This window comes from Acipenser ruthenus, chromosome 6 (assembly GCF_902713425.1).
Source record: "Acipenser ruthenus chromosome 6, fAciRut3.2 maternal haplotype, whole genome shotgun sequence".
Classification (NCBI taxonomy): domain Eukaryota; kingdom Metazoa; phylum Chordata; class Actinopteri; order Acipenseriformes; family Acipenseridae; genus Acipenser; species Acipenser ruthenus.
In genome coordinates, this window is record NC_081194.1 from 58,884,706 (window position 1) to 58,912,611 (window position 27,906).

The 27,906-nt window shown below is 40.0% G+C and overlaps 1 protein-coding gene across 1 annotated transcript in view; it reads left to right on the forward strand.

Moving 5' to 3' along the window:
• LOC117410598 (MAM domain-containing glycosylphosphatidylinositol anchor protein 1-like) overlaps window positions 1-27,906 on the forward strand; it is a 155,126-nt gene that overhangs the window by 110,898 nt on the left and 16,322 nt on the right. Inside the window, exons 12-16 of the mRNA XM_034017265.3 lie at window positions 1,345-1,522; window positions 3,605-3,628; window positions 5,071-5,223; window positions 10,840-10,995; window positions 26,647-26,777. Coding sequence (XP_033873156.1) covers window positions 1,345-1,522; window positions 3,605-3,628; window positions 5,071-5,223; window positions 10,840-10,995; window positions 26,647-26,777 — 642 coding nt within the window. The remainder of the gene's footprint in view (window positions 1-1,344; window positions 1,523-3,604; window positions 3,629-5,070; window positions 5,224-10,839; window positions 10,996-26,646; window positions 26,778-27,906) is intronic.

The following is a 27,906-nucleotide window of genomic DNA, read 5'->3' on the forward strand; positions in this document are numbered from 1 at the left end:
TCTATTTTGAATCTCACTCCAAAGAGCAACTTTTTTCGCAAAAAGGACTTGCGGAACAAATCTCTACAACTCCCCTTGCGACACACGCACAGCGTTTCAATATTTGGCCCATAGTCCTGTGTGAAAGGGTAGTGTTGAGGTCAAGGCAGTCTACCACCTGGAACAGTGGGCACAGGACACAGGAGAGGCAGTTAAGCACCTCGGGTCACACTTTCAACAAAAACAAAAATATAACACAAGTTGCCTCACACAGGCTTTATAAAGAAAAATGCTAAACAATGTTCACCCAAGCGACAGCTATCAATGTGATTCAGTCAGGGAACTTTTGCGATAGATAAAATATTTATTACAGATTAGACACAATAACACATTTATGCATATTATACATTCTTGGATAAAACATTTAATATATAATACATCTTTGGCCTCGCCTCGGGGAACCCCTGCCCATACATTTTCTGCTGATAAGTGGAGAGGCTGACTGTAGGGAAGCCATGGGCAGGGGGCAGGATAGCTGCCCTCCCCATAGACGAGGCCAAAAAACAGGTGGAGGCTGGGGAGGAGGAGGCAAACTCTAAATCACAGTGGGGAGGTAATGGATCAGGTAAGATTTTAATCCTTTCCTTGATAATCATTGGACGAGTAATTACGTTGTTAGCGATAGGTACTGCTATTTCGATTGACAGTGTCTGGTTATTGGTGCTTGATGACTTGTTTTGATAGACTGATTAAGTGAGTTCCCTGCCTGAACAACCGCTTTGCTTAATAACAGAGCAAGAGCACAAGCGCCTGTTGGAGTCCTGAGCTGAACTGAGGACCTGTCTCCCCAATCCTTAGTTATACATCTGGTCAAGCTCAATTGGCAAATAATTAACCAATTTAGCTTGCCCACATGCTCCCATTCTTTTCTTTTGCCTCCAGTTAGGGCAGACCTCCCATTCAAGTACACATGTTTTTAAATGTCCTGCCCAATTCGAGGGGAACTAGTGTATGGATTTAAACCCCAATACGCAATACATTTTATTATTACCAGTATGTACATGTGCACAGATTATTAAGATAAATAACAATAAACTGTTCTCATTTGAAAAACTGCTTGCAATTTCACACAGAGAAAACCACCTTCAGTCTTTCAATTTAGGACGAGACCCTGGAAACACGATGACATGTACAGAATCTCACAATAGCCTGATACATGATTTGATTTTAAAGCTTTCTCACCAGCAAGAATGACAGCTCCTCCCTCTCTTGTGTGGAGGAAGAGTGCAGCCCCTCTGAAAGGGTGCTAGTTGTATACGATAGCTGACATGAAGAGTAATGTGCCCCCTGTGTCTGTCTGCACAGCTGAACCTCCAGAGCTACATGTCGAAGCAGATCCAGGTGGGGACCCCTCAGAAGGGGGTGCTTCTACAGGACACCCTCACTGACCTGAAGATCCCGCTGAGCTATGAGGTGCGGCTCACCCCCATCACAAACTTCGGACCTGGGGACACAGCCATGAGAATCATCCAGTACATTGAGCGTGAGTATTATTGTACACTACAGCACAGCCTACCACAGAACAGAGAGTATTACATTATACCACAGCACAGCACAGTGAGTATTACATTATACCACAGCACAGCACAGTGAGTATTACATTACAGCACAGCACAATGAGAGTATAGCACAGCACAGCACAATGAGAGTATAGCACAGCACAGTGAGCATTACACTACAGCACAGCACAATGAGCATTACACTACAGCACAGCACAGCACAACGAGTCTTACACTACAGTACAGCACAATGAGCATTACACTACAGCACAGCACAGCACAATGAGCATTACACTACAGCACAGCACAGCACAATGAGCATTACACTACAGCATAGCACAATGAGCATTACACTACAGCATAGCACAATGAGCATTACACTACAGCATAGCACAATGAGTATAACACTACAACACAGCACAACACAATGAGCATTACACTACAGCACAGCACAGTACAGCACAATGAGCATTACACTACAGCACAGCACAGCACAGAGAGTATTACACTACAGCACAGCACAGCACAGAGTATTACACTACAGCACAGCAGTCAGTATTACACTACAGCACAGCACAATGAGCATTACACTACAGCACAGCACAGCACAGAGAGTATTACACTACAGCACAGCACAGCACAGAGAGTATTACACTACAGCACAGCAGTCAGTATTACACTACAGCACAGCACAGCACAGAGAGTATTACACTACAGCACAGCACAGCACAGAGAGTATTACACTACAGCACAGCAGTCAGTATTACACTACAGCACAGCACAATGAGTATTACACTACAGCACAGCACAGTACAGCAGTCAGTATTACACTACAACACAGCACAATGAGTATTACACTACAGCGCAGAACAGTACAGCACAGTGAGCATTACACTACAGCACAGCACAGTCAGTATTACACTACAGGACAGCATAGCACAATGAGCATTACACTACAGCACAGCACAGCACAGTCAGTATTACACTACAGCACAGCACAGTCAGTATTACACTACAGCACAGCACACCGAGTATTACACTACAGCACAGCACAATGAACATTACACTACAGCACAGCACAGTCAGTATTACACTATAGCACAGCTCAGTGAGCATTACACTACAGCACAGCACAGCACAGTCAGTATTACACTACAGCACAGCACAGTCAGTATTACACTACAGCACAGCACACCGAGTATTACACTACAGCACAGCACAATGAACATTACACTACAGCACAGCACAGTCAGTATTACACTATAGCACAGCTCAGTGAGCATTATACTACAGCACAGCACAGCACAGTCAGTATTACACTACAGCACAGCACACCGAGTATTACACTACAGCACAGCACAGTCAGTATTATACTACAGCACAGCACAATGATCATTACACTACAGCACAGCACAGCACAGTCCGTATTACACTACAGCACAGCACAGTGAGTATTACACTACAGCACAGCACAGCACAGTCAGTATTACACTACAGCACAGCACACCGAGTATTACACTACAGCACAGCACAGCACAGTCAGTATTATACTACAGCACAGCACAATGATCATTACACTACAGCACAGCACAGCACAGTCCATATTACACTACAGCACAGCACACCGAGTATTACACTACAGCACAGCACAGCACAGTCAGTATTACACTACAGCACAGCACAATGCGTATTACACTACAGCACAGCACAATGTGTATTACACTACAGCACAGCATAGTGTGGTGAGTATTACACTACAGCACAGCACGGTATTATACTATAGCACAGCACGGTATTACACTACAGCAAAATGAGTACACTTCAGCACAGCTAAAGTGTGATTTTAAAGTGTATGACCATTTTGGCGGAATAGCACTGGCGTTCTTTCTGCTTCTATCCAAAACCATACTACTACCGAAATACAAAACAATTATCTTTACTGTTTGTCTTATCTTATAACTAACTGCCCTAGGGTCCTGCAGACTTTTGCACATTTTAAATTGAGTTCATTTAAAAAATAGCCAGCAATAACAAACTTTTCTGCTTTTGTTTTCTTTAATTTATAGCCTATAGCTACCCAGGACCATCAGGTAAGAAGGAATGAGCATCCGTGTCATCATCATCATCTTCATCTAGTCATTGTCATCTTCCTCATTATCTTCTTCTATAATATCATCACAATTTCCATTCTTTCTAGTAGATCAACTTCATCTCCTTACTACAGATCTCGGTGCCAGTTATAGTGCATACAGAGCTTGAGGACAGTTTCTCCACTCTCTATTTTTCTCTTATCCAAGGGGAAATCACTATCCACTATAACCCAGAAAATGTATTGTCCACAACTGTTTTTATTAAACCCTTTAACTTAAATGTCAATGAAAGAGCTTATGTTGTTCTCCAGGAGTTTCAATATTTCAAAATCATTAAAATCTTCTGTCCTCAGTAGCCTAATACTCAGAAATGCTGCTTTGGGTTTGATATTGATCCATTGATCCACAAAACTGCAGATTATGTCTTACATTCTATTGCTATTGCTATTTACAGTGTAAACACCACAATAGTTTGCTGTTTGAAGATTTGCAGATTTGCACACCATCCTATCAAATCTAAAAAAAAAACACAGGCATACTGTAGTTTTGTATCTATCTGGAAATGTCAACAAATCAAACTCAAATAATTTCCATCTTACTTTTGTCAGGCAAAAAAACTACTTTTAGTTAATAATTCAGTATCTGCATTGTATATAAATTCCTGGTTACTTATTTTGTTAGATTTGGTACTGCTATAAACACATGCCACAGCATGAACTCAACACGGGTCTGTAGCACACATTGGGCCAGGTTTACCCATGTACAAAGGTTATTTTCTTACAATCCCCATTCACTGTATAAAATATTGGTTTTATACATGGCTGCTTGTTGGTGGTTCTTCTATCTCCGTTGACTCGGGCATGATTTGAACAAAAGAACATTTATGAACGAGAGAAGGCCATTTGGCCTGTCGGTAGGAGGCACTTTTTTACACAGAGAATTGTGAGGGTCTGGAACCAACTCCCCAGTAATGTTGTTGAAGCTGACACCATGGGATCCTTCAAGAAGCTGCTTGATGAGATTCTGGGATCAATAAGCTACTAACAACCAAACGAGCAAGATGGGCTGAATGGCCTCCTCTCGTTTGTAAACTTTCTTATGTTCTTATGTTCTTCTTAAGTAGCCGATAAAAGTATTTTGAAGTTTTACTATGCTTTTCTCATGGCTATACTATGCATTTACCATAGTTTACTCTGGTTTGCCATGTTTATTAATATACTTTCCCATAACCTGTTATTCTTTACAATGCTTACCTATGCTTTACCATGCTTTCATTATGCTTTATTACACTTTGCTGTGCTTTTACTATGGGAAACTTTTATAAAGGGGATCCTAATGGTTCAGCATCAACACCAAAGCTGAGTAACCCGTTCTACACTCTCACCACTGTGTTAAGTGTCTCCTTCCCTCTGTCCTCAGTCTCTCCTCTTAATTTCCAACAGACCAGATGTGCAGCTTTGAGGTGGAGAAGATCTGTGGCTTTACTCAGGACAAGAAGGATGACTTTGATTGGACGTGGCAGAATGCCAATACCCAGAATCCCAAGCGCTCACCCAACACAGGACCCATCAAAGACCGCAGTGGAACCAGGGAAGGTAATGTCTGTATTAACAGGTACAAGAAGAACTGGGCAAATAACAGTATATCGTCAAGAACAAAATCAGTGCTACAAGTACTGTACCACAACACATACTATATACCAGAAAACGAAACAGTGTAAATTACTTACAAAATGTACATTAGCTCCTGTGACAGAGTGAAGTGTCTTCTGTCGCATAAACATTTTTTTTAATAATTGTATTTATTTAGTACATCTATTTCAATAAACTAGGGGCAAGCAGGCTTGCAGCAAACATTGAAAACCACTTAACCTCTCTGTGGTTGTTAAGAAAACTCAAGGGGCTTGCTTAAATAATTTTGTATGTATCCCAGTTGCATCAGTTTAAACCCCTGCAGAATCAATCAATTTATGTCTAGCATTATTTAATACTAGCTCTTTCTCCAATAAAGCTCCACTAATTAATGAGTTCATTAAAGATCATAAACTTGATTTTTTATTCTTTACAGAAACCTGGCTACATGCTAATGAAAGTGTGTCACTAATAGAGGCATCTTCCCCAAACTATACATTTTTTCAGAAGGCAAGCCTTGTGGGGCGTGGTGGGGGACTGGCTTCCATTCACCACTCTAATTATAATGTTCCACAAAATATTACTGAAAGTGATTCCCCTTTTGAATCATTAGTACTAGCCTTAACTTTAAAAGGTCAATCACCAGCGATTACTGTAATTATTTACCGTCCACCCAAATCCAACCTACCTTTAAATCACAGAATTTGCTGATTTCCTTGCTATGCTCTCTGCTAAATATACTTGGAGATTTTAATCTACATATTGATAGTGACTGATCCAAAGTCAGTGGAATATTTAAGGCTCCTAGATTCTCAAGATCAGTGGTTTCTCAATCCTGGTCCTGGGGGATCACTGCCCTGCTGGTTTTTGTTCCAACCAAGCGCTCAATTACATAATTGAACCCTTAATTGAACTGTTAATTTGCTGATCTTTTTAATTATTTTAAACAGATGGAGATTTCAATTTAGGTATACAATTATATAATGAACTTAAATTCTCCAACTTTTTATAAGCTACACTATTTAAAAAGTCAAATTAAGCTAATTATTTATTTTTCCTCCCTTATTGAAACAAACAAAAATAACTCCAGGGTACTTTTTTTCATTATTTAAGATGGTAAATCTGTCCTCTGATGCTCCTCCTCATTTTGAATTCTCAACTTTTAAATGTATTTCTTAAATACGGTACTTTCACAATAAGATTAATAATATTAGGCATCAGAATTTTTACAGCTGGCTTTCCTTTGAATTTGCAGTGTACTTATTTTGCTATGGAATCTTTCTCTCAGTCCAAAATCTCAATAAATTGATAATGCAAATTAATTCTTCCACTTGCTTGTTGGATCAAATTCCCACCAAAATTCTAAAAGCAGTTTTCCATGATTTGAGTGAAACTATCTTGGACATAATAAATAGATCACTGTTATCAGGAGTAGTTCCCTCTGCCTTAAAAATGGTTGTGGTTAAACCTCTGCTTAAGAAACCAAACCTAGACCATACTGCTTTAAACAATTAGAGACCTACTTCAAATCTGCCATTTCTCGCTGAGGTTCTAGAAAAAAAACTAGTAGCAAACCATCTGAATTCATTTCTTGAGGGTAACAAAGTACTTGAAACATTTCAGTGGGGTTTCCGTTCTGAGCACAGTACAGGGACTGCGCTCATCAGAGTGGTGAATGATCTGCTGTGAAGTGCAGACTCTAGCTGTGTATCTATTCTTCTTCTTTTAGATTTAAGTGCTGCATTTGATACAGTGGACCATACCGCTTTAATTTATCATCTCAGTTGGGTTGGATTGTCCGGTATTGTCTTTAAATGGCTCAAGTCATATCTCACTCACAGACAGCAATTTGTTTCATTAGAAGAATGTGTCTGGATTTTCATCAGTTGTCTGTGGCATTCCCCAAGGCTTTATACTGGGACCCATTCGTTTCTCTTTGTACATGTTACCGCTGGGTGAGATAATCCGTAAACATGGTGTTAACTTCCACTGCTGTGCCGATGACACACAGCTCTACATCTCTGTAAAACCTGATGATACCCTGGCTGTATCAGCCTTAGCTGAATGCTTTACTGATGTGAAGAGATGTTCCAAAAAACGTTACATTTAAACTCTGATAAGACAGAGGTTCTGTTATTAGGTTCTCAGCAGCAACTAGAAGCAACAAAATCTCTAAAAATAGATCTGGGCATTTGTCCATAAAAGATAAAAATGGAAGTGAATAATCTATGGTTCTTATTTAGCTCTGATTTATCTTTTGAGTCACATATTCACAATGTCACCAAAGTCTCCTTTTACCTTTTGCGAAACATTGCGAAAATTAGATAGTTTCTCTCATTGTCTGATGCTGAGAAACTAATTCATGCTTTTGTGTCTTCCCGACTTGACTATTCCAATACTCTATTCACTGTGATTCCAGGTCACGCCATAAATCGCCTGCAGCTGCTAGGCTTCTCAGCAGAACAAAAAAAAAGAGACCATATACTGTAACTCCTGTGCTGGCTTCACTGCATTGGCTCCTAGTGAAGTTTAGAGTTGGTTTTAAAAATGTACTTCTGACTTATAAATAGGCTTGCTACTATTCGATTTTTATTTTTTTGCAAAATCGACAATTAATATCGATGTTTATTTTTGAAAGAATTTACTGTTTTTCGATCTTTATTTTTCAATTCAAGCAGAGCATGGGTGAAATTGACCTTTATGCTTTAAAAAAAGACTTTTTATGCCATTGAGAAACATCTCATTTAGAGAAACCCCTTTATCATATTCTACATGCAACAAAACCATGGTTACCAACATTCTAATTTAAATAACGTTTGGTCACAGTGAAGCTATACCTTGTAGATATAGATCCTTGTGACAGGCTGGCTGCAGGGAGGAACTCAGACCAGAGAGAGAAACACACAGACAGACGGTGGTGATGGGAAGCTGAGTGCAAATGGTAGCACTCAGCGTTTATTAACAAAGTAAAAGGTTTAAACAGAACACAAAACAGGACACGGCACTTGCGGCCAAAATAAACAGGTAAACAAAAATGAACAGACACTTAACAAACGGTGAATGGACAGACAAACAAACAAACACGGTGAGTACCAAACACTTATTATATTAATTTACTTTAACGTTTCTCACCCGTTCTCCACACTCGAACACCCAACCCCGAGTGAGTAAAACGTGCATCTATATATACTGTTGTGCTGGGATTCAATTACTAATTAATTATTCACTTGAATCCCAGCACGTGAATTAATTATGTGCAACCTCGTGCTCACATATTATATACTTTAAATGCACGTGAAGTGATGTGCAATCCTCGTGCTTAAATACAATTACATATTTTTAAACGCAGGTGAAACACAGACCCGTTTATATCCTGTGTACCAATGCCTATACACCAACATTTACACACAACACACAACATACAATACAGAAACGCACACAAGGGCAGGGCACATTGCCACATATACCCCCCCTTGTGCGCAGCACACATGGCCTCAATGGCCACCTCCCCCCTTAAAAACCCAGCAGTCCAGGACAAAGTCTCGGGCTGGGAAGGGTGGCTTCAGTGGGCCCATGGCTGGCAATGCTGTCAGCACCCCTGCCGGTAGTGGCACGGCTGACAGCATGCTGGTCCACTCCTGCAGCGAAATTGCTGCGGGGGATGCTGGTCTCCTTACCTCTCCCCCTTTCTTCATAGCCGGTAGCTCCCTCCTGTGGGGCTCCGGCCACAAGAACTCCTGCAGCGAAACTGCTGCTGGGGAAAGTGGTCTCCTGACCTCTTCCCCTGTCTTTGTAGCCGGTAGCTCCCCTTTCTGGGGCTCCGGCCACCGTACTCCCTGTGGTGGAGGTGTGGGAAGCAGAGACAGCTCCTGCTGTTCTGCTCCGGGCAGTGGCGGAGGCAGAGGCAGCTCCTGCTCCTCTGCTCCTGGTGGTGGTGGAGGCAGAGGCAGCTCCTGCTCCTTTGCTCCTGGTGGTGTCGGAACCAGCAGGTATTCACCCTCTGCTGGTGGAGGTGGGAGGGGCCAGCAGTCCTCCCACAGCGGTGAAGGCGGAACCAGCAGGTATTCACCCTCTGCTGGTGGAGGTGGGAGGGGCAAGCAGTCCTCCCACAACAATGAAGGTGGAACCAGCAGGTATTCACCCTCTGCTGGTGGAGGTGGCTGAGGCAGAGGCAGCTCCTGCTGCTCTGCTCCTGGAAGTGGCAGAGGCAGAGGCAGCTCCTGCTCCTCTGCTCCGGGCGGTGGCGGAGGCAGAGGCAGCTCCTGATGCTCTGCTCCTGCCGGTGAAGGTGGCGGAGGCAGAGGCAGCTCCGGCTGCTCTGCTCCTGCCGGTGAAGGTGGGAGCAGCGTGTAGTCTCCTGGCGACGAAGGTAGGAGCAGCGTGTAGTCTCCCCCTTTTGCAGGGGACTGGTGCTGCTCTGCCTCTCTTGCAGGGGACTGGTGCGGCTCTGCCTCTCTTGCAGGGGACTGGTGTGGCTCTGCCTTTCTTGCAGGGGACTGGTGCGGCTCTGCCTTTGAAGGGGAAACCAGCAGGCATTCTTCCTCTGGTGGTGGAGATGGGGACAGCAGGCATTTCCTAAAACAATCAATAACTTTATTCTCCGTTCCTGGTTCATATTCCTAATGCCACTTTCATGTTCTCTATCTAAAACATCTTCCTTGCTACTGTCTTCATATACAAGAGACACTTTTGTCTGTGTAAGCAGGATGTCAAACTCAGAGGAACGCCTGACAACATTCCCACAATATGAGAGACAAACATTTTAACTGTTTGAACTAAGCATAACAAAAGAGCAAAAACCGAATCCAATTACCAAATGAACAATCAATTGAATCTAATTATTGAATAAGTAACATGTTGGAAGAAATGCTTTAAGTGGCAAAACAACTCAAAGTGTTGAATCGGTAAGAAAATAATTCACTGTTTCTCATGTCTAATGGTACTCGAAACTGTATTTTTTTTTTTCATCCCTTACTTATTTCATGATACAATATGTAGAAATAAAAGACAACACATAACTTGTCCAAAAACGTTTCTGTTTCTGCAGGCAGAATGGAGAGGAAAATCAAAAACACCCTCTCCTTCTCTCCCACTGTCACTAAAAGTTTCCTCACTAGGTTTAAATACAGTGTCAAATGCACATCTGAGATCACATAACACCAACAGTAGAAAGTCCTTTTTTTCAGGAGACAGTTTAGTTACCAAAATAATGACTTCAGAACTAAAAATTAAATAAAAATGTGTGTGTTGAGTTGATGCTTTCTTGGCGATACCTTTTTAAAAGGATCAGCTTAATTATATATAGAAATATATACACTAGCTCCTCTCAAAAGTCTCTGCTTCAAGTGAGAAATGGAAATTAAAGACAAAATGGACCTCTGTGGTCTTGAAAGCCAATGTGTATATTTGTAGGTATCATCAAACAAAACCTCTTGTATGTGGACCAGCACAGCTATTGACACTTGTGTTGGGTTGAAGAAGACAGCAGACAAATACCCAGCTAACATTCAGCAGAAGAAGCGTAGTACTGTGTGTATAAACAGCATCACTCTCCCCTTCTCTCTCTCCGGCTCTCCGCAGGGTACTACATGTACATCGAAGCCTCTCGGCCCCGGGTTCTAGGCGACAAAGCCTGCTTAGTAAGCCCGCTGTACAATGTGACGACCAAGGCAAAGGGCCCTCACAAGACCCCCTTCTGCATCTCCTTCTACTACCACATGTATGGCAAGCACATTGGTGAGTACACCCATGCAGAGACACACACAGAGACACACACACGCAAAGACACACAGACACACTGCGGCATCTCCTAGCTCCGGGCTGGTTTTAATGGTTCTACTGTAAATGTGGTATGGCGTTAAGTTTTGTGCAGCACAGCAGTCTGTACGTTTTATGTGTAGCTGTCAGCACCTGCTCTGATGTTAAGGAACCCTTGTGAATTTTAGACAGCAAACAGCATTTTATTAAGCAATACAAATCTGGTCGGCAGATCAGTGATGGTTTCAGTTTAATTTACCCTGGAAGTTTCATTTGGGTATCTCATGGCTGCTATTTTTCTTTGTTTGAACAGCCAAAAGCCTTCCCATGACTATAGAACAAATAAAATGAACAAATTGCTTCCGAACAAACTGGCCTTAATGATTCAGGATGTGGATACAAATAAATCTGTTATTGATGAGTTAGCTTTGTTATGACTTACACTATTGACATGTCTTTGCACAAGATTTAACAGTGTTAAATCAGTGGCTGAACATATTGTGATATGATATGAAGTTCCCTAGTTCCCTAGTTTAGTTATTTGCATTAAATTTAGAGAAAGGGGAACAGTTACTTATTTTTATTTGCATACTGTAGATAAACAATCTATAATAAGGTGGACAAAAGGGGGGGGGGGGGGGGAGTGCTATTTTTGCATCAGGGGTGACCACATTTTCAAGTATAATCTATAAATACAGGTCTGGGCAGACCAACTCTATGGGAGGGACGAAGTGAGTGTGCTGTCCAGAGCATGACAAAGTGTTGCTGCACTGCTGCCAGGAATCAGTGGGGTTCTACAGCCGCTGGTGTCACTGCAACCCCAGGGAATGGTCTCTGGTGTAACAGCTGAGGTTTGGAATTGATCAGTGAGGGAGAATGTCTCTGACGGGGCCTAGTGAAGCTTTGTAGCATACAGGCTTGATCCCATCACCCCTTTGATTGTGAATTATTCACTCAGAGGATCAGATGCAGGGTGCCCCAGGGAAATCTCCATTTCTAAAGCAAGCGGATGTGGCTTTACTCACCTGTGCCTCCCGAAGATCATACTGGGGGCTCTGCATTCACTCATACACTCATATGCACTGCAGCGAGTTAACAGCTCAGATTTGAAGCATTCGAATCAACGCCACTACATTTCCAGTAGCCCGACATTTCAACAATGATAATCACACTGTTGAAGACATCACCATCTGTGGGATCAGTCAGTTCTATGGAACAAATGCTGTTTGGACATAAAGGGAACGAGAGTTTTTCTTCAAGCTAGGAACTTTAGAAAATTCTATTTTGACGTAATCAGCCTCAGAATATATTTTATTTAAATATAACAAGTTTACTGCACTCGGTTCACTTTTCTTTCTACACAGCTGCAGAAGGACATTTGTCTGAAACATCCTGAGATAAATCATTTTTAATCACTAAAACCTTTTGTGTACATGCAGTTTTGTACACTGCAGTTATATCTATTTCTCATAGCCCAAAACATCCTGATACGATCGGTTGTTTTTATAAATTGTTCACATTTTTGTGTACCTTTTTTCTCTTATCAACCCACTCATTCACAATATATACAGCATCAATGTAGCACTTTGGTGTTCTTATTAAGGTAATTCAACTCATTCTTGAATTAATTTGTTTTTGTTTTGTTTTCAATTTATGTAAAGGTAATCAACAACACAATTTTATATTAAAGATACTTTTCACCCACTGACTCCAAAGTCTAAAAAGTGTGTCTAGGACCTGCTTATGAACAATTTGCAGACACTATCCATGTGAAAACAGGACTTCATTATTATCAAATAGAGTTTAATTAACAGGAGAAAAGAGTAGTCCCAGGTTATAGACATGGACAGATAATGGAGAGGAATAGACAGGTGTGTGGAAATAACTGAGCAGCTGCTCTGAACGGCTGATAAGCATGTGGCCAAGAGTCTCTACTTCTGAGTAACTGGGGTGTGCAGATGTTAACACACTCTGAGCAATCTCCAGGTGCACATTCATATTTAATTGCCAATTTCTGTAGATTTAGTACCTCTTTTCAAAGCTAAATAAACCTACATAAAAAAAAAACACTTTTCATCTTCAACAATGCTTTATGCTGAAGCCGTGCACAGAGAGAGCCTCTCACAATAAGCTCAACGTAAGGCGATCAGAAATGATCAAAAAAAATGATAATGCCTAAAGATGTCCCCATTTATACTGCTTTATTTTGAAAGTGACAGCTCTTTTGTTGTGCTGCCTAAACTTATATTACATCAAACATTTTCCTTATTGTACCTTATTGTAAGATAAGGGCCCTGTAAATTACATAGATCCTTCTGTAAATATGTTGGGCATTTGTTTTTAAAGTCAAATCTCAGCACTTATATCAACCCACTCACTTACTTTGATATAATTAGGGCTTCTTTTTATTGGTTTTTATTAATTTCATTTTTAAGTGCTTATTTTTTTGGTATTTTTCAGTTTTATGTAGATACCCTGAACTCGTTTTTCGGGGCTTTCGCTTTTTATGGTGTATGGTATTATTGTTTTCAGTTACTTTCCAACATGCTTGGGCATTTATTTCTATCACAATATGTATAGTAACTCGACAGTACTTGCACACTTAAGTTGTACCTTCTTTCCTTTGCTGTCTTCCACAATGAAATGCTTATGGTAATGGGCACATTCTTCTAGGGTTTTTGTGTGTCTAGGCAAGTTTTACATTTCGCCACAATTTGCAATTTTGTTTTAAATCCTCCTTGTCTTACTGTTGTATAGCTTTAAATCCAGCGAACAAGCCTTCTAATTGTAATCTCGTTTTAAATCTCGCAAGCGGAGGTATGTGCTGCCACTCAGTAGTTGGGGCGGATTTAAAGTATTCAGATCGAATCAATGACAGATACGAGTCAGGAAGGAGGGACATTACCCAGGTGCACTGGGAAAGGTGGTTGTTTTTGTTTTTTTGTAGGTTGTTTTTTGGGAATGGGAAAGGGGTGAAGTCAATGTGAATTGAGTAACCATTTCGTTGTTTTTTTTTGGTGTTTATTGGCTATATGCCGATTTCATTTTTTTGTATCAGGGGTTTTATCAGGTTTTACTGGTTAAAACTGAAAATCAGAAATCCTACTTATATGTAAAATATAAGTTATTTTCATATGGGTAGCCCACTTTTATCCTTCTGAAATAAATAAATGAATAAATAAATATATGAGATGGTTTGATAATGTTATGTATGTGAAAGCACAGGTCTGCATTATTTATTACTCATTAACGTTTTTATTTTAATTAAAGAGGCGTGGATAAAAGGTAGCAGGGACTGATATGTTGAGCCCATTAAAAAAATAAATAAATAAATAAAAAAACTGTGGATGCCTCCTCTCTCCTGTACTGATTGCTAGTGTGTGTGTGTGTGTCAACGCATATATATTTTCTTTTAATAGAACAGATTTAAAGATTTTGTAGGCAGTAACCGTCTGTGATAGACGATTTTTAGTTATCCATTCCCAAGGCAGTGAAAAAAAACCGGACCAACACAATCTTGCCCTGATGGCAAAACACAAAATATACATTCCTTCTGTCTGATCTGCCTTTATATCAATTTTTTCTTAATTTGTTATAAACAGTCAATTTTAGTTTAGATTTTCTCACAAGTTTCGTTGTGCTATGAAGCACACATTTACACGGAATTGTGCAGGTATTTGAAAAGAATACAGTAACAAATAAAAAACATTTTTTTCCATTATATTCAAAGAACAAAACAAAACCAATAAAAACAAAACAAAGAAAAAATAAATAAACACATCTTACAAATGTTACATAATCTAAGAAATGCTCATAATCCAATAAATGGTTATACTAGCTATAGTGTTCAGGGTTCGGTGCCAGAAACGTGAAATCCATAAAAAAAAAAAAAATATCTTCTCTTCTGTTGATGAAAATATATATTTGTGCCTGGTGAGATCCAGATATCAAGAGAATTATTATTTTTTTTTTACAAAATGATTTGCGTAAAAGTGTACTGGTAAATTAAAACCTATAAATAATGTATTTACACTTATGAGTTCTCTGAAATAATATTGAAAAAAAACTTATTTTTATCCTGTCATAAGTATTCACAGGGATAAATAGCACAAAATAGTATTTTAATATCTGTGGATGTATTATGAGAGATAGGTAAATAGGCAGTTTTTGTGTATATACTTGTCCCTTTTTGTAGCTATCACATCTTTTTTATGGATGGCACCTTTGTTCTAACTTGGCCATTTTTGAACATGTGAAATGTGTTTTGGACAGATTAGTGTTTTAACAAAATCACTGGGAGACTGATAGATAAGTAAAATGGTGGTCTGAACCATTGTTATTGTCTCTCAGCTTTCATGAGCACTAAAATCTTTCAGACTGTGTAGGCTTTTTTTAAAATAATCTGTAGAAACTGTTAATTGCTATAATTTCATTGGATAATTTGAGCACCCACAGAAACAGAAAAGAAAGGAAGAGAGGGCGAGAGGGAGAGAAGGAGAAAAGGGCGAGAGAGAGATGAGGTGAGGGAAATGAAAGGGGAGAGGGAAACAAGGAGAGGGAGGGAGGCGGACTGATGGGGAGAGGAAGAGTTGAAGGTCAAATGCAATATAAAAGTAGGGTAATCCAAGCTGATCAAATTGTGCATCTGATGTTTTTTTTTTCTTGTTAGCGCACTCTCTCTCTTTCTCTCCCTGCCTCTTTTCTATGCTGGGTTGGTATAATGTGACTCTCCCTTAGCTCTGAGTCATTTACATTTTCTCTTTATGATGAGAAACTCTGCCAGCTCAGCTCAGGACACTGTGACCTTCATTAAGTGTCACCCCGTACTGGACACTGTTTACACACCAACAGGTCAGTGTAACAAACACATTTCAAACCAAAGCGCTATTAGCTTGAATTGAGTTAAATCTACTGTATGTTATTATTATTATTATTATTATTATTATTATTATTATTATTATTATTATTATTATTATTATTATTATTAGTAGTCGTAGTAGTAGTCGTAGTAGTCGTAGTAATGGGGTTGTGAAGATTTGCTTTACTTAATTTGTGACAAACAAATACATCTCCCAGTAGATAATTCAGTGATTAGCTCTTATGTGTCTTAAGTTCATTGCCGTTCAGTGGTACTCAGTTGCATTAATGTGGGCAAATGAGTGAAAGGCAGCTTTTCTTGTTGTGGAATTAACACAATTTCCCTTGACAATGGACTGTTTTTGAACGATTACTGTAGGTCTGCCTAACATGACTTTTCACAGTTTGGGAACTTTGGTCAGGTGACTTTCGCAAAGATAAAAACACCAACTACTATTTTACATCTAATAAGAAAGCTTAAGAAAAGCCTCTAAATTAAACATACGTCCACCTCTATGTTTATTTGTATCATTTTTGTATTACTGTTATTGTTTAATGTATTTGTGTTATTATTGTTGTTAACTAAAGTAATTGTGTGTTATAGTTATTATTATTATTTTTATTAATAAATGTGGTTGGAAAGGACGGTGTTCAATTCTCATCTCTGCTAAAATAGATCCTGTGAGAATGTGTGGTCGGCAGTAATTTATTGACAAATTGGCTGTTGACCATGCTTATGAGAGAACCAGCGCGAAATGCGGTCAAGGGAGGTAAATGAGGTAATTGATAACCAGCTAATCCCTCAACCACTATATATACCAGCAGCTTTTGTTGACAAGGAGTTGGTTGTTCGGAGATGGAGAGACCAAGAGAAAGTAGTAAGCAAAGACAATTGCTACGCGTGCTGGAGTTGAACCAGCACGGTACTTGCTTTGTTTTGTGTATGTATGTTTGTTTGTTTGGCCCTCGTGTCATTTTGTTTATTATTTTGTTTAATAAAAACAAGCGCATTTGCGTCTCACCCCACAGTGCTGTTGCCGTGTGTATTTCCTGGTCTGGCCTGAAGTCACCAACCCAGCCACCCTGTTACAGGCGGTCAAACAGACATTCACAGAATTCAAGCCAGTCGTTCACAGGCTTGTGTAGCTCTTTCATAATTATTATTATTATTATTTATTTCTTAGCAGACGCCCTTATCCAGGGCGACTTACAACCGTAAGCAAAAACATTTCAAGCGTTACAATACAAGTAATACAATAACTTTTGTTCAAGTAAAGTACAAGTTTGACAAACCACAATTCAATAATACAGCAGGTAATAGTGATAGTTACATCAGGATATGATTAAATAGTGATAGTTACATCAGGATGTGATTAAATACAAAGTACTACAGGTTAAAAACTTGGCAGATTACAGTATTCTGAAGTACAGGATTAAATGCAGTAAAATAGGGGCTGATAAGAGCAAAATAAAGCACATTTACATGAAGGGTGATAGTGTCCCAGGATACAAACAGAGGAGTTCTACAGGTGCTCTTTGAAGAGGTGAGTCTTAAGGAGGCGCCGGAATGTGGTCAGGGACTGGGCAGTCCTGACATCTGTAGGAAGGTCATTCCACCACTGCGGAGCAAGGGTGGAGAAGGAGCGGGCTTTGGAGGCAGGGGAACGTAGCGGTGGTAGAGCTATCCCATATGAAGTTAAATCCTTGTGTAGAGAAGACAAACAAGAACATAATAACATAAGAAAATGTATGAACGAGAGGAGGCCATTTGGCTCATCTAAGTTCGTCTGGTTCCTCGTTGCTGGTTGAACTCAAAACTTTGTCATGTTTGGTCTTAAAGGATTCACATGATTCTGCCTCAACAACATGACTAGCTAGCCTGTTCTATACCCTTACTACACTATGTGTGAAGAAGTGTCTCCTTACCTCTGTCCACGTTTATCTCCACACAATTTCCAACTGCATCCTCTAGTCCTGGTTTCTGTACTGCACTTTGTTTTAGGCAAAATAGATTATCTTCATCTTCATAGCTCAGTCATTTAAGTCCTGGGATTAGTCTTGCTCTTTGTTGGACTCTCTCCAGGGCCACGATTTCCTTGGTGACCAAAACTGGACACAGTACTACAAGTGCGGTCTCAACAGTCCATTATACAACCTAATCATAACCGAACTATGATGTGCTCTTACAGGAGAGAACTGTACATTTACTGTTTGATCGCCTCCGGGGTAAAACATACACAACATCCTCAAGGGCATGTTGCCACAAATACTTTGTGGTTCTAGTAGTTTTGATACTGCTCCTGCAAGGAGGTCAGACAGCCTGGTGTGTGTCTTTAATTGTCTATGAGCTTATTCTAAAGGTAAAATAAATGTAACAAATCCTATAAAAAGTCAGTTGTACCATATAGCAGGGCTGGGGCCATGCACATAAGGAGGGCGTTTCTGTAATTATTTATTGTAAATACGAGTGTTGTGATTGTGTAAATCAGAACGGGATTGGTTTTAATGGGGAACCTGATGCTCTGTGTGTAGCAGCCTGCCTGCTGTGTTTAGTTATCGGAATGAGCAGTGTGTGTGTGTTTACCAGCTGCAAGCTCCTAATCAGCAGGTGGATGTGGTGCAGCAGAGTGCCAGGAATAAAAGGGTCCCGATTACACAGATCAAGGCTGCTGTAAGCCATAGGGATCAGAGTGCTGCTGCTGCCGAAGCATTGGTCTGTCTGTGCTGCTGAACAAATGGGTTCTGGAAATGAAGAGACCACCTCTAACGATGATGACGCTCATGTTTATATCCAAGGCTGGAGTTGGGTGAACTGCCCGAGGAACAGGGAGTTAGTTTCGGGATAGTAGATCCCAGCCAGTACAGCAGACAGGTGTGGAAGCGAGACCTTCATTTTTGTTAGCGGAGTAGCGCAAGTCGTCTTCACGGCACCTTTTATTTAATCGTTTTTTTGTACCGTGTTTATTTGCCTTTTGTACGTCGGACAGTATGTCCCCCATGACATACCATTGCTGGTAGCGTCATGTGGGCTTCATATGTGTGCAATGTAAATAAACCTGTGTGCCTGCGGAGCGTGTCAATCCCAACCTTCTAGTCTATGTCTCCTGTCAATCAAGCAGCAACATACATCCACGTAATCCAAATTATTCATTTGACACACATGCCACTATTTTTTTTTTTTTGTGTGAAGACCAAGATGGATCTTTTTTACTTGATAGGAAAGATTTTTTAGAAGCTAGCAATGTAAAACAATAATGGCCTGAGAATGTAAAATGCTACTTCTCCATGCAGAGTGGTATTTATTGTGATGTGCAGTGGACTGGGATCCAATGTAGCTGCACAGCCTGTCCTGTCACAGATTATTATTTTTTTTTGCTGTTGATTTCCTTGTTAGGAGAGTTATATGTACAGAATCCTAATGGCAGGCAGAGACACAGGACTATGCGGGACTAACAATTTACTGAGTCTGTGGTAGTCACAATATTGCACTACACCAGCTCAATCTTTATTTCGAGGTGGGGGGGAGCAGGTCATTTTCTTATCAAGCTACCATTAGCCTGGAACCAGTTGACACATATGGTAGTAATGCATGCATTGCAGTTTTTATAAATGAACATGTGTTGTAGAAAATATATTAAAAGGTACCAGGATCCCCGAGTGGCTCATCCAGCTAAAGCACTGCCGCTGGGAGTGCAGGATGAGTCACACAGCTTGGACAGAGCCAATTCACGTCCAGGCTGTGCAAAGAGGCTGAACTTTGCTGGGGATCCCGAAGGTGGCGTCATATTGGCTCTGACACTCCCGGGGTGGGGGATGGGAAACTAGCAGGGATTGCTTCTCCTCATCATGCTACAGCGAACCCTACTGGCCAGACACCAAGCACATTCAGAGTGGATAAAAAGCAGGGCTCATCTCTGTTCTCTGGGATCGGTATCCCGCCCTCCTCTGCTCTGGATTGCTCGGCGTAAAAGAGATTTTGGCTTTAGGCTTGTGAGATCATTGCTGGTGTAACATCCAGCTTTCAAACTGCAAACTTTAACGACTACAGCAGCAATGTCATGTGCGTTTTACCGAACATATGCCAATTAATTACACTGGCAGAGAAGGTTTGAGTGCTGTACATGATTGTGTTTGTGAGTGACGGTGTGCAGGTTGTGTGCAGTAGTATTGCTCTAGCTTGTCTGTCCTCCTCAACTCTGCTTGTGCGAGTGATATCAGGCTGGGGGAGGTGACAGGCTCCCACCCCCGCAGCCTGGCATTCAGCCACAGGCCCCAGACTGATTCGCAGTACAGTAACGAGAACAACTAGATATGGGGAACTCGTTAATCAGGACACATTGCAAATCCGCAATCACCTAAGGAAACTTTATTGCAATATCTCATATGCTGTTTTCTATACCAAGATTTCATTATTTACTCTTAGGTTTTTATTTATGTAATTCAATATATTAGAGGTAAGCTGTAATTTTATGCACCTATCCACAGTTTAGATACAGTTGCATTGATAATTTATTGGTAGTAAAATTACACTGGGTGTAAATAATGGTATATCACTTTAGCAATACAACAAATGTTCCAAAAGGTTACAAATGGTTAAAACAAGTGAATAAATCTCATTCATAACCATAAGTATAGAAAAGGCTAAAATGTTTTCATAACCACAAATATTGAATTATCTAGGTAGTCTGTAAGAAATTAACTCTGGTCCTGTACACTCTCTCTCTCTGTATTGTCGGTGGTCTGGTTTTTGTTGCAAGGTGATTTATATAAAGTAGAAGAGTTACGAACCCCTTGGAAACAGAGGTTTTTCATAAGTCTTAAATGCTCGTAACTGAAAATTAGTTTTCAATGGTTTTAATAAGTGTGTACACCTGCTTTCTACACTCTCAATCTGAAGAGTAATACAAGGATACAGCACAGTAATGCAATACTCATATTAATATAAAAGGAAAAAGGCTCCATTGAAATTACCATTGAAATCGTAACTGTAGCAAAAACACAGATTTAAATGTCCAGGAAAACATGGGTTAACGTTGTGCTTGTTTTTAAACACAATGCATTCGTGCAGCTTGCTCAGTAATTCAGCTTGAAGAAAAATCCTTTGACTTGAAAAAAAAACTATGCTTTGTTTAAAACTAAAATGTTCCCAGTAAAATTGCCCATACTTGCTTTGAAATCTGCCTCACCTTTCTGAATATATTTGTTGGTACAGTAATTGTGCCTTCTCCATGACCAGCACGTCGTTTATGTAGGAGCGCCTATCTGGTTGCATTGCACGCGTGATTGAGTGATAGCGTACTTCCAGTTGAAAGTGGAGGTTCGGTAGACCGGTCAGTTCATAAGTTTGGTGCTCATAACTCTGGGGTTCTACTGTACTTTTTTGTTAATTAAAACCCTCCTTTTTTAGGTGCCAATTAACTCCTGATAGATTATGACAACACGGATTTGCTTTTAATGCAAATCTCACGCAAACAAAAGAAATAGTCACAAGAAGCACTGCTCGTTAAGATATTAACATTGTTGCTTAAATCAACATACTGGTAATTTGTGTTGTAACCCTGATCTCAGGAGTCAGGATATATGCATGTGTTGTAACCCTGATCTCAGGAGTCAGGATACATGCATGTGTTGTAACCCTGATCTCAGGAGTCAGGATACATGCATGTGTTGTAACCCTGATCTCAGGAGTCAGGATACATGCATGTGTTGTAACCCTGATCTCAGGAGTCAGGATACATGCATGTGTTGTAACCCTGACCTCAGGAGTCAGGATACATGCATGTGTTGTAACCCTGATCTCAGGAGTCAGGATACATGCATGTGTTGTAACCCTGATCTCAGGAGTCAGGATACATGCATGTGTTGTAACCCTGATCTCAGGAGTCAGGATACATGCATGTGTTGTAACACTGACCTCAGGAGTCAGGATACATGCATGTGTTGTAATACTGATTGCACAATTTTATTCTCAAGCCACTTTGAAGAGGGTTGATAATATGATTCAGGTAGACGAAAAAAGAAGGTTCAATTTCTAGTAATTTATGTTGGGTGATTACTGTGTTGTGCGACAGTCCAGTATAGACAGTCCAGTTCAGGCTTTCTTTTGGTTATAAGTGACTTGCTCCTATATCACCTTTAAGAGGAACATATTTATTTTTTAACCGAGTCTTAGCTGAAACATCATAAAACTGTTGATTCTGCTACGGATTGCTATCAGTTTAAGTTTATTCTGACTAGCATCTGACCAACTGTGGGACGGAGATATTCTTGCTAAGGAAAATCACAGTAAATGAAATGGGTGTCAATCTAACCTGACACTTTCCTATTGTTAACTTGAGATACCAGTTTCACCACCTTACTCAATCATGGCATGTCGTCAGCTCAGCTGGTCATAAATGACTCAGAAACTGAATGTGGTGAACCCTATTGTAAAATTAGCAGGTTTCATGGTGTTCCAATGAAGAACCGCAGTCAAATAAAAGTAATTTATTACAATATGTTGTGAATCCCTGAAAAATAAATGTCAAAAAGGAACAAGCTTAGTCATAAAGTATACATATCTGTGACATGTTAATAAGGGTCTAACAAGGGCCGTTTGCATGGAGAGTCACAACTTAAGTACAGGCGTCCCATTGGCAGAAATATTCTTTTAAACACAACACAGTGCAATATATAGGGTACACAAAGATAGTACAATATCTAGAGTGCTCTGTAAGTGGTCTGCATGCCCTGTCACATTGACCTATATGTGTATTGAGATTAATTGTATTGAAAGCTGCTGCATTATTTAGAAGTATAAGAACAGACACATCTAAGTAAATACTTTAAGTATCTGTAAGAGCCAATTCGTGCATGAATGATGCTGTCTACAATAAAACATTAGTAAAGACATGGCTGGAAGATTGTTATAATTTTTGCCTAAATTAATGGGTATGTTGTGAAACTACTATCTGACATTCTCAATCCTTTTTATTCTCCCCCTGTCATTTTAAAATAAGAAATGTCATTTTTCAAAAAATAATTTGGAATGAGACCTCTCTACTATACAGGTATGTGGGGCTTTTATAATTAAAGGGAGTGCCTGAGACAGGATGAGCATAGCAACAGAAAGATCTTCCACCTTGTGTTACAGTTACACATTCATTAATTGCATTAACACAAACCCAGGCTCGAATCATCAGTTTTAAAAAGGACCGAAGTCCCATTGATGACAGTACTCAGGGATGATGCATTCAAACTTCAATAAGAACATAAGAACATAAGAAAGTTTACAAATGAGAGGAGGCCATTCAGCCCATCTTGCTCATTTGGTTGTTAGTAGCTTATTGATCCCAGAATCTCATTAAGCAGCTTCTTGAAGGATCCCAGGGTGTCAGCTTCAACAACATTACTGGGGAGTTGGTTCCAGACCCTCACAATTCTCTGTGTAAAAAAGTGCCTCCTATTTTCTGTTATGAATGCCCCTTTATTGAATCTCCATTTGTGACCCCTGGTCCTTGTTTCTTTTTTCAGTCAAAAAAGTCCCCTGGGTCGACATTGTCTATACCTTTTAGGATTTTGAATGTTTGAATCAGATCGCCGCGTAGTCTTCTTTGTTCAAGACTGAATAAATTAAATTCTTTTAGCCTGTCTTCATACGGCATGCCTTTTAAACCCGGGAAAATTCTGGTTGCTCTTCTTTGCACTCTTTCTATAGTGGAATTGATTACAATCTGTTTGTACAAATACAGCCAGGGCTCCAGAATGGCTTTGCTTGAAAACCACACAAAGTAGCAACTTTCTATACTCTGAGGAGAGAGACATTGACCATTGACCAATGGGTTTCAGCAATACCATACTTACTAGCACCTTTAAGAATAGTACTTTGTTCAGTATATTATAATAACTATTTGTTAGTAATACATACCTTGTAACAACAGTACTTTTAGGTATTGTAGCCCTTATACAAGTTTCCCACAATAAAAGCATAGAAAAGTGTATTAAAGCACAGTGAAAGCATGGCAAAGCAGAGGTAAGCACTGTAAAGAAGGTATGGGAAAGCACATGGCAAACCAGGGTAAACTATGGTAAATGCATAATATGACCATGGGAAAAGCATGGGAAAACTACAAAAACACTGTGCAAAAATGAAGTGGTAAATCTTTATATATACTTAGTTATTATTAGTGTTTTCTGTTCGGTGTGGAGTACATTCAGTAATTTATATTCAGGGTATTTAATTGACACACAGATTTGGGGCTCATGTGCATAGGACCTGCATAGGAGCAACACAAGCTTTTGTGCCATCTATGTTATTGTAAGAGTCAGTGTTGTGTGATGCACTGCCATTATGGATTCTGTCCCTTGTCGGTTAGATGACATGAGGGTACAAGCTCTATAACCACGAATTCAGATGAGCCTGGCTCTTTTGCATAGTGGTTAAGACGTTCGGTTGCCAGTTTGTGCCCAGTCTCCGCCCAGTCTCCGCCCTGTTACATTATGCAAGCTACACAAAGGGATAACTTTCTCCCATTTGTACTTTTCTTTAGTTTCTATTTATTCTTAATAACGGAAGACTTTATTTTAACTTTTTGCGTCCTAAATTATTTTCAACGTGGAGAATCGCTTCATATGAAGATAGCAGCTTTGTATCCTTCTCATAATACAAACAGGAAGGCAGCACTAACACTGCCATGACTGCTGTGAAGGAGTGTCGGATGCAGAGAGATTTTCTTGAGCTTTGCTGCATTCCCTGCCTGGGCTCTGTAAATAGCTGCTCTAAATGTACCTGACATGGATTTATGGAGCTCTCCTGTCCCTCCTGAACCATCCCTTCACACCAGCGCTCGTTAGCAGCCGTAGAGTTTTCCTCTTTAATACAGCTGACAGATTTTCATCGAGTTCATTGAAGAACCAGGAAACAGCTTTCTGAAGGATGAAACGCAAGTCAAATATTTCATAGAATAATTGCAGCATCCCCAAGAACAGCCCGATGTGCTGTTCATCATAACACGTTTAAATCATCTTTAGAGCAGGGCGTGCCTAATTTGCTAACACATTTTCTCTTTTTTTTTTTTAAAGCAACCCCTCCTTTCAACGATTGTATGGGCATGTCACATAAGTGGTGTCACATACAATTGTTTAGATATTTAGTAAAAAGGATGTGCCTTGCATGCTTCAAGGAGCAGCAATGATAACACATTTGTAAAGTTAATCCATTAGAAGAATTATAAGGAGATCACTGTGCTTTAAAAAAGCAAATGGCCTATTTCTAATAGTAACTTGGAACAAATGACCTGTTTCTTTAATTATTTATGAACAAATTATATCCCCTTTAATATTAAGTTAACAACAATTTCCGCAATCCTCTAATTTGTGAAACTATGATGTATTACTTATATTAATAATGCAACCACATATATATTTCAAGTAATAATGTGAGAGCAAATTAGAAGTTTCTCATATTAATTTTCTCAGTTCACTGTCAGTCTGTAAAACAAGGAAGTATGGTGAGTCAGCTAATTCAATACAGTATAGAGAACACGCTATGGTGGATCTGAGAGCCAGCTAATTCAATACAGTATAGATAGGGCTCTTAGTTTTTGTTTTTTTAATTTTGGTCATGTGATGTCCCTTTAAAGTTCTATTGAACCGACTCTGTTTCATAACTCTTGGAAAAGCGTTGATTGTGAAACAAGTTCACTTTTGTTTTTTCTCCCGTAACTTGAATGAGACTATGATTCTGTTTCATTGATAATGTAAAAAGGCAGTTCCTTATTTTTATTTCAAACCAAACACAAAAAGCGAGTTCAGTTAAATTGCTTTTCCCGGATTTAAAATCACAATGACTCATTGCAAAAATGTTATAACCTGTTTTGTAAATAATAGTTTCATCTTAATTATGATTTAATTAAATAAATTTAACTTCCTTCACTTGCTGTTTGCATTTGCTTTGAATTAAAAACAAGGAGCTGCCTTTTTTTTTTACATTATCAATGAAACAGAATCATAGTCTTAAACAAGTTATGGGAGAAAAACAAAAGGGAACTTGATTCTCAATCAACACTTTTCCAAGAGTTTAATTGAACGGAGTCGGCGCAAAAAAAGGGACATCATGTGATAAATCAAATAAAAACTGAAAACAAAGAGCCCTAAGTATAGAGAACACACTATGGTGGATCTGTGAGCCATCTAATTCAATACAGTATAGAAAGCTTAGTACTGAGGATCTGTGAGCCAGCTAATTCAATACAATATAGAGAGCTCAATACTGAGGATCTGAGAGCTGGCTAATTCAATACAGTATAAAGAGTTCAGTACTGAGGATCTGAGAGCCAGCTAATTCAATACAGTATAGAGAGCTCAGTACTGAGGATCTGAGAGCCAGCTAATTCAATACAGTATAGAGAGCTCAGTACTGTAGTAGCTAATTCAATATAGTGTAAAGAAACCGTTGCATGGGATCTAAGAGCCTGCCACTTCAATACAGTGTAGTATAGAGAAATCAGTACTGCTTATTTAGATGTTTTTGGTGGCAGTTCTGCACCTATGCTGTAAGTTCAGCTCTGGGAACACTGCCTACCTCCTGTAGCAATGAGAAAGTTGACATTGTGACATGCTTTGTATTGTTAATTGATTTTTTAAAACATGAATAAATACACTCTGTGCTGCAGGCTCTGTGACCGTGCTGACGAGAATCACTCACAGGGACCCAGTCCACCGGAGGATTATCAGGACAATGTCCAGCTCTGTTTGTTGTGTCTTTGACTGATGTTTTTCCCCCTGTCCATGCAGGCTCTCTCAACGTGCTGGTAAGGGTGAAGAGTATCGGGGTTCTCGACACGCAGGTCTGGACTCTGTCTGGAAACCAGGGACCCAACTGGCAGCAGGCCAACGTTACCATCAATCCCCGGGGGCCCTTCCAGGTATAGACTGGATCTTTGTTCACACCCATGCAACACTGTGATCTCTTAGTAGATCACAGTCAGGATGCAAGTGGGGAATTTACCAAAGTGCATTATATTTGGATGACGTCATTGTATACAGTAAAGTATTACGTACAGTAATGCATGCAATACCATACATTTTCTGGTAGTGGTGGCTTTGTCCATCTGTCCTCGGTGCCACCCTAAAGCTGCCCAGGTCAGCGGGTGGGAAAGTATGTGTTTTAAAGTAGCTGATATGTGAATGAATGGAATAATCTTCAGATTTATATGTATGTCACTATAGAGCTAGTGAGCTCCCCTCCACCCACCCGGCCAGGGGGCCTGGTGTCACTGCCAGCCTCACATCCCCATCTCAATAGGGAGCTGCTGAGAGAGTATATAAATGACTCTCCAGTCAACAGCGAGGGACCTGCAGCTCAGTGGATTTGCTGATCAGCATAGGGAAAGTTGTTTTTTTTGAGGGGGGGGGCGGGGCAGATCTTCTCCTTCATCTCATTGCTCATTTTGATAGACGTCTTAAGATATTATTAGAGAGAGAGAGAGAGAGAGAGAGAGAGAGAGAGAGATGGTCCACTTGTTCTGATTTCCAGCTGACTGACTGACACCGACTGTGCCTCAGATTTCTTCTGACAGCACTTTACTGTGATGTACCAGTGTTGGTGCTGCAGAAAATAGAGCTCCAACATCTCAGAGCGTGTGAGAAATACAGTACAGTGAACCTGCTGTAGAGCTGTGGACCTGCTTGACATACCCAGCCTGCAGGGCCGGATTAAGTTTAATGGGGGCCCGGTGCTGTTATCATTTTGGGGGCCCCTCTTTGCATATTCAATTCCTTCCCTTTACTGTTTAACTACCACCACACTCAATTAACATTAATGTAAAATTATTCAGTCTTAGCTGATCCATATTTTACTTGATTCGATGTTTGAATTAGCTCCAGTTTTGAAAATGAGCATTGGCCACAGTGTTAGTTACTGGCAGTTTCAAATACAAAATGGGAAGCGCAAACTACAGACTCTTTTGTTGTAATAGCAAGTTATCTGGAAATGTGCTGTCCTTATCTCTTATAAATATGTATGTGTATAATAGATTAATATATATACAGTCA